Genomic DNA, 8,058 nt, shown 5'->3' with positions numbered 1-8,058 from the left:
ACCCTGAGCATCATGGAATCATGGAGGACACCAGGGTTCTCTCAGCCAAGGGAAGGGGCACTGTGGTGTGGACTGGTTTGGACTAAGGTGCTCTCAGGATAAAACTGGGAGAACCTGGTGTTGTCTACTGGGCTGGGCCCCTTATGACCCTCACTCAAGTGTCAGGAAACTCAGAAGAAAGTTTTGAGCTCAGCTCTTCCCAGATTGCTATTATCCAGGAGTTAAAAGAGGAAAACGGAGAGACAGATGACATGTTCCACTGGGGACCCTGTTCTGCGCTCCCCAGCGGGATCCGTCACCTTTCCCTGGACACCACAATGACGATCCACAGAGAGATGAGCTCAGAGAGTCTTTTCCTTAAAACCCTGCAGGTTGCTCTCAGGTACATGGAATCTCCCAGCTGCCGTCCTGGGTAAGTGGCTCTTTATTCCATGGGTGGGCAATCAGGGTGGGGCGGTTCCTAGGCAGGGTGTGAATGGGGCAAATGTGGCTACAGTGAGAGTTGCAGCAGCCTCAGAAGAGACATGGGCTCCTACAGTCCTCCACAGCTCAGCAGTGTTCTCTGTAATCCAGTGGGAACATTTACTTCTCAGGATATTTGCTCTTATTTTTTTTTAATTTTTTTTAAATTAAACTTTTATTTAATGAATATAAATTTCCAAAGTACAGCTTATGGGTTGCAATGGCTTCCCCCTCCCAAAATTTCCCTCCCACCCGCAACCCTCCCCTTTCCCGCTCCCTCTCCCCTTCCAATCACATCATGATTCATTTTCAATTCTCTTTATATACAGAAGATCAGTTTAGTATATATTAGGTAAAGATTTCAACAGTTTGCCGCCATATAGCAACACATAGTGAAAAAAAAAATACTGTTGGAGTACTAGTTATAGCATTAAATAAGAGTGTGCAGCACATTAAAGACAGAGATCCTACATAATATTTTTTTAAAAAAATTAATTAATTTTCTATGCCATTTCCAATTTAACACCAGGGTTGTTTTTTTTTTTTTTCATTTCCAATTATCTTTATATACAGAAGATCGATTCAGTACATAATTAGTAAAGATCACATCAGTTTGTACCCACGCAGAAACACAAAGTGTAAAAATACTGTTTCAGTACTAGTTATAGCATCACTGCACATTAGATAACACATTAAGGATAGTGAGAGAGAGACAGAGAGAAAGGTCTTCCTTTTTGCCGTTGGTTCACCCTCCAGTGGCCGCTGCAGCCGCATCGTGCTGATCTGAAGCCAGGAGCCAGGTGCTTCTCCTGGTCTCCCATGCGGGTGCAGGGCCCAAGGACCTGGGCCATCCTCCACTGCCTTCCCGGGCCATAGCAGAGAGCTGGCCTGGAAGAGGGGCCACCGGGATAGAATCCAGTGCCCCAACCAGGACTAGAACCCGGTGTGCCGGCGCCACAAGGTGGAGGATTAGCCTGTTAAGCCACAGCGCCGGCCGGGATATTTGCTCTTTTAATTTGGCAACCCATAAAATTAGCACATCTTCCCATATGAAACAGTCAACTGATCAATTTCAGTTTCACATTCATTTCTTTCCGTGAAATGACATCCACTGGCTTGGTTTCTCGCCTGACGAAGTGCACATTTTCCACATTTTCCAACCATTTTCTTACTACAACAGTTCTCGTTTCTAACCACACCCCACGTGGGACAAGTTAAATTATCAGTTTTCATTCAGTTATCACGTTTATTCTTTCATCTGCAGGACACCGAGCTATCATTTTACACTGCTTTAAAGTTTGTCCTGAAAAGTACCTGAAGCCTTTTTTAGCAAATGGGAATGTTTGATCAAAGCAATGCCAGGAAAAGTTATCCCTCTGCTTCCTCCCAGTGTGTTCTCACAGAGGGCTTTCTTGTCCTGGCTGCAATTTCACACAGTTCAGATTGATGAAGTCAGACCTTGGGCTGTGTTGGCAAGTCCAAACTAGCGGATGGGGAAATCAGGCTGCAATTACACTGAACAGACAATGGAGTGATGGTGATGGGACTTAAATCTCTCTATCTCCAAATTTCAGAAGAACAGTATTTCAGAAATAAGTGTCCTAATAACTACTCCTTATTCATTAAAAAGTCTTTGTGTATCACTGATGATAAATACTGAGCAAACCTTTCATTGGGAGGAAATTCTAGCAAGAGATAAATTTCATGTCCCTTGATGTCCATGCTTGATTTACATCCCCCCCCCAAATTTGATAGACTGAAGATACAAGAAATGTTGTGCCTGCTGTGTATGTATCTTGCATTTACTAGAACAGTAAAAAGAAGTAATCACTCTTTTTTGTTAGGAGGATGCTTTGGGAGAACTTTGCCTCTGCTGGCTACTGTCAGCTGTTTGTCCATAGATCTCATAATCCTCCAGCTCGAGTTGTACACGAAGAGAACATGCTGCTCCATACACACACAGTCCCTAACATACACACACCATGTGCAGTCAGTGCCACCCACCAGAGAGCTTTTATGTCGACCATGTGGTAAAGACAAACTATGGTAACAAGAAACAAAGGTGAGTTCTCTCAGGTATCCAAGGCACATTGCAACGAGCAGACATAAATCCTAGTTTATATCCATTAAGTCAGTCCTGAGAGAGATGCAGGACCACGCTTATGCTCCAGGTGACAGAACTAACTCCTAGGCACAAAGCCCGCACTGGGGTCTGCAGAGGGTTTTCCTTGTCCCGTTACCACTGCCAGTTCTCTGTCCACTGTTTCATGTGCATTGACCCAAGCAGTAACCCCTTGCCTCTGGCCCATCTGATGGTGCAGTGCATGGTAAGACTGCCTGACTGGGGTAAATGCAGTGTCAGAAGTGACTGCTGTTTACTGGGGTGGCACAGAGTCTTAACACTGCTAATTTGCTCATGGAACATCAGCCTTTACGATCAGTTCTGCCAACTCCTGGCAGTGAGCATTCAGTGAAATGCTGATTTCTTGTGGACATTTCTTATTCCATGCATGTTTTGTTCTCCTAACCTGCCCATTTAGCCTTTCCCTTCCTCTCCCATGGTGTGACCTGTCCAAGTGAGAACTCTTTCAGAACTTTCTTCCACAGGATTTGCCTTTGGTTTATGTCACTGTTTTCAGAACCTCAGGTCTCGCTGAGGGCAGGTTGCTGTCTCCTGTGTGGAAAATGGATTTTCAGGCTTGGTGCATCAGGAGAGCAGGTGCAGTCTCTGCATTGCCAGTCCTAGGAGCTGTGCTGGAGGAGGGGCTCCTGGCTCCTCCTGCTGATGCAAAGAGTTCTGTAGCATCCTCTACTCTCCTACACCATGTTTGCCACTCAGGGCTGTGTGAGCAGGCACAGCTGGGGAGAACTAGCTGACAGCATTTCTATACCTTCTTTTCTGAAATGCTCACACCTTAAGGAATGTTTTCTCATAAAATAACACAGTACCAGATATTAGCTATATTTAGCTTCCTTTCAATATGTGCATAAAAATAAAAAATATAAGACATCTGGCAATGACAGCCACAGTGTGCACTCAGCACGGTGTGGACACAGCTGGGGAGAACACTCCTGTCTTCAGCCGTCTCTCCTGATCCTCCACAGAGACGCTGTCAGTGGGTGCCCTGGATGCATCCAAATGTGTCCTCTTCCTGATCAATACCCTGAGCAAGAAGGAAATGTCTTCCAGCTCCTTCTGGGGAATTTCCTCCACAGGCAAAGTAAGGCTTTTCCAGTGGTTTGAAGAATGATCCCTGACAATGTTACTTCCTGATATGATCCCTACTTTGTGGCATCGTCTGTCCTGCCTTTTCTTTTTTTATTTATTTATCTTTTTAATTTTTTTTTAATTTTGAGAGGCAGAGTGGACAGTAGAGGAAGACAGAGAGAAAGGTCTTCCTTTTTGCCATTGGTTCACCCTCCAATGGCCGCCGCGGTAGGCGCGCTGCGGCCGGCGCACCGCGCTGTTCTGATGGCAGGAGCCAGGTGCTTCTCCTGGTCTCCCATGGGATGCAGGGCCCAAGCACTTGGGCCATCCTCCACTGCACTCCCTGGCCACAGCAGAGAGATGGCCTGGAAGAGGGGCAACCGGGACAGGATCGGTGCCCCGACCGGGACTAGAACCCAGTGTGCCAGTGCCGCAAGGCGGAGGATTAGCCTACTGAGCCGCGGCGCCGGCCTGTCCTGCCTTTTCTTACACACTCCCCTGACAAACACTCAACTTATGTTGTCCACCAACCCCAACTTACCAATGAGGAGGAAGCTAGCAGATCAGTTTTGTAATATTATATATCCATACTTATATCAGCTACAATTGTATTTTTAAATCTGAATTAAAGCACAGCACACAAGAGAACTTCAAAGCATGCAAGGACCACAGAATTAAAAGGTAAGCATATTTTGGTAAAACAGATTATTTTGAAATCCACGCATAGTTTCTTTTCATAACATGCACTTTCATTAAAGTTTTAAAGATCTTTATATATATAGTTCAATTTTTTAAAAAAAATCATGTTTTCATTTTTTGATGTTTTCACTTATTTCAAACAACATAAGGAACATCCTTAAATAATTCAAATAACATAAGAAAACAGAATTTTAGGGGCCATCACCATGGCATAGCAGGTAAAGCTGCTGCCTGCAGTGCCAGCAGCCCATATGCACACTGGTTCATGTCTCAGTTGATCCATTTCCAATCCAGATCTCTGATATGGCCTGGGAAAGCAGCAGAATATGGCCCAAATCCTTGGGCCCCTGCACCCACATGGGAGACCTGGAAGAAGCTCCTGGCTCTTAGCTTTGGATTGGCACAGCTCCATCTGCTGCGGCCATCTGGGGAGTGAACCAGCTGATGTAAGACCTCTCTCTCGCTCTCTCACTGCCTCTCTGTAACTCTGCCTTTCAAATAAATAATCTTTAAAAAATAAAGCAGATGTTTAGAACTTTGATTTTTTTTTCTTTTTTTTTAATTTTTTTATTAAACTTTTATTTAATGAATATAAATTTCCAAAGTATAGCTTATGGGTTACAATGGCTTCCCCCCTCCCATAACTTCCCTCCCGCCCGCAACCCTCCCCTTTCCCGCTCCCTTTCCCCTTCCATTCATGTAAAGATTCATTTTCAATTCTCTTTGTATACAGAAGATCAGTTTAGTATATATTAGGTAAAGATTTCAACATTTTGCCCATATAGCAACATAAAGTGAAAAAACTACATTGGATTACTATTTATAGCATTAAATAGCAATGTACAGCACATTAAAGACAGAGATCCTACATAATTTTTTTTCAAATTAATTAATTTTCTATGCCATTTCCATTTTAACACCAGGTTGTTTTTTTTCATTTCCAATTCTCTTTATATACAGAAGATCGCTTCAGTATGTAATTAGTAAAGACCTCATCAGTTTGTGCCCACACAGAAACGCAAATATTTTTAAAGATTTACTTATCCATTTAAAAGGGAGGGTTACAGACGGAGAGATAAAAAGGAGATCTTCCTTTCCTAGTATTTTAATTTTTATGCAATCTTGTAAATCATTAAATTATTTTCTATCTATTAACTACTATTTTAAAACATGATCAGAATATTTTGCCTAGCTTAGGTGATATAGAGACCCAGTAAATAGCTGAGTTTCTTTTTAAGCACAGGAAAGACAGAGAAGACTGCTTAGATCTGTGTCCCATCATCATTTCTGTAGAAAGCAATCATCTGTCAACTTAGCCTGTGAACATATTCACTGTGGTTTCCACAAGCCAGGAACAGAGGGGGAAGGAATCAAGGAACAGAGGGTGTTCAGCACCTGTGACTCTGGTGCTCACTTCCCCTGCTCCTCCTGCAGGGTCAGAGCTGGCACATTAGGAGAGGACGGCGCTCTCTCAAGGTGAGCTCAGGAGGAGGACCTCATAGGGACAGCAGTGGCTGCGGTTTCCACAGAGACCATTGTTCCCCAGGCCCTATGCCTGTTCACACGTCTACCCAATACCCTTTGATACACCATCTCTAGTAAGTGACACACTTACCAATACTTACAGATAACAGGGTGTCCCATGTTGAGTGACAGCTGAAGGTCACACATTTAGTAAACATTAGATCACACAATTAAATTCAGAGTGTACACTAACCAGTATTTCTGTTAACTCTTTGTTTCAAGAAAATTTCTCTGGAAATAAATGAAAATGAACCTAACAGTGATGTAAGACAGTTACATGCATAGATAAACCCGTGTCACTTAGTGCACATGATGGTCTCATTTCTACTTTCCTAAAATTCTTAGAGTTCACTCCTACTTTGGGTTCAGAATTTTATCAGAATCCTGCAGCTGCAAAGGGAAGTAACTCACTGCCCTTCAGGTGAAAAACTAAAAGTAAGGTAAAAATCAGGAAACACCTTTAATCTAGTGACAATTCCATTCTGCAGGTCCTGTGGGAGTCCAGACAGGGAAGTACTCCTTAATCATAATGGGCAGGTGTGCAGCTAGGACCACAGTGGCTTCCAAGATAGGCTGAGGTAGACTGAGTATTCCCAGGTGAGAAAGGATACACAGGGACCGATCCAGATATCTTCATGAACAGAGCAGCTGTGGGCACAAGTGATAAATGGAGTAGTATCTGTGATAGATCATTTTGTCTTACTTTTTCCACAGACTTTCTATTTGTTTTTCTACTCTAAAAATGAGTAAGAACACTATACTTTCCAGTTTTATTGCTGTCAGAAATGCCTTTTTCTCTGAAGTCAGCATTGGGATCACAGCCAACACCTTCCTTCTTCTCTTCCACGTCCTCTGGTTCTTTCTCCAACACAGGCCCAGGCCCACTGACCTGGCCATTGGACACCTGGCCCTCATCCACCTGGTGATGCTGATCACTGTGGGGGTCATAGCTGCAGACATTTTTGAGTCTCAGGAGTTATGGGACGACATCACGTGTAAAGCTGTCATCTACTTGCACCAGGTGACACGGAGCCTCTCCCTGTGTAACACCTGCCTGCTGAGCGTCCTCCAGGCCATCACCCTCAGCCCCAGGAGCTCCTGTTTGGCCAAGTTCAAGCGCACAGCCTCACAACACAATGTGTCTGGATTTCTCTTACTATGGGTCTTCAATTTGTCCATCAGCGCTCGTCTCTTAATGTCCACTGTTGCAACCAAAAATTGTACATCCAACAGTCTTATGTTTGTCACTAAATCCTGCTCTCTTTGGCCCCTGAGCTACTTACCCAGGTACACATTTTCCATATTGTGGATTGTAAGGGATGTCTCCCTTCTAGGGCTCATGGCCCTCTCAAGTGGGTACATGGTGTCTCTTCTGTGCAGACACAGTAGGCGGTCCCAGCACCTTCACAACACGAGCTTTTCTCCAAGAGCCTCCCCAGAGCACAGGGCCACCCGCACCATTCTGCTGCTCATGGGCATCTTTGTGCTCCTGTACTTGATGGACTGCATTGTGTTCTCATTCTCAGGGTTGTGGTGGAAAAATGACCCAGTTCACCTCTGTGTTCAGCTATTGGTGGGCAATGGCTATGCCACCATTGGTCCTCTGTTGCTCATCAGTAGTGAAAAACGAAGGATCAAGCTTTTCAAATTCATGTGGGAGAAGGAAATTAAGTGTTTATTTGTTCAGGAATAAACATGTCTTTACCTGAGCAAATACTTTGACTTCAAAGTGCATAGTGATTGCCTATAGAGTGTTCTCTCTAGGTTCATTGAAATATAGAAATAAGAGAAACTGAAGATGGTGGAATAGGGGAAGCTACATTGTTCTCAACCACACAAAGATCCCAGAAAAACAGAGGAAGGACCACATTCTCAGGGGACTCATTGAGAGAAACTTTCAGTGGCAGATGCACAGAACAGAGAATCCATGGAGCGGTGAGGAGAGAGGACGGACACATGGCCGCCAGCCACTGCTGCACTTGTCAGTGGCTCATGACTGGGGCTTGCCATCTTCAGAGGGCAGCAGGGTCAGAGGATGCTGCCTGGGACCCTGCCTCTGGCAGCTGTATTGAAGAAGAATTCCAGCTCTGCCACTGGACCCAAGTCTGGCCTGGGGAGCTGCAGGGGATGGTTGACTGCTTTGCTGTGAACGGAGGCCATGTTAG

At 44.5% G+C, this 8,058-nt stretch overlaps 1 protein-coding gene across 1 annotated transcript; it reads left to right on the top strand.

The window, feature by feature from the left end:
* The first annotated feature begins 6,635 nt into the window (after positions 1–6,635).
* On the top strand, positions 6,636–7,586 carry LOC133766189 (vomeronasal type-1 receptor 90-like). The gene has a single exon (XM_062199909.1). It carries the CDS (start codon positions 6,636–6,638, stop codon positions 7,584–7,586), a length of 951 nt encoding a protein of 316 aa, XP_062055893.1.
* Positions 7,587–8,058: the final 472 nt, after the last annotated feature.

This window comes from Lepus europaeus, chromosome 9 (genome assembly GCF_033115175.1).
Source record: "Lepus europaeus isolate LE1 chromosome 9, mLepTim1.pri, whole genome shotgun sequence".
Classification (NCBI taxonomy): Eukaryota; Metazoa; Chordata; class Mammalia; order Lagomorpha; family Leporidae; genus Lepus; species Lepus europaeus.
This window is presented reverse-complemented; position numbering and strand designations above follow the sequence as displayed.

Bases quoted from the DNA above. Each gene is read 5' to 3' on its own strand.
- LOC133766189 (XM_062199909.1), top strand. From the start codon at position 6,636: ATGAGTAAGAACACTATACTTTCCAGTTTTATTGCTGTCAGAAATGCC.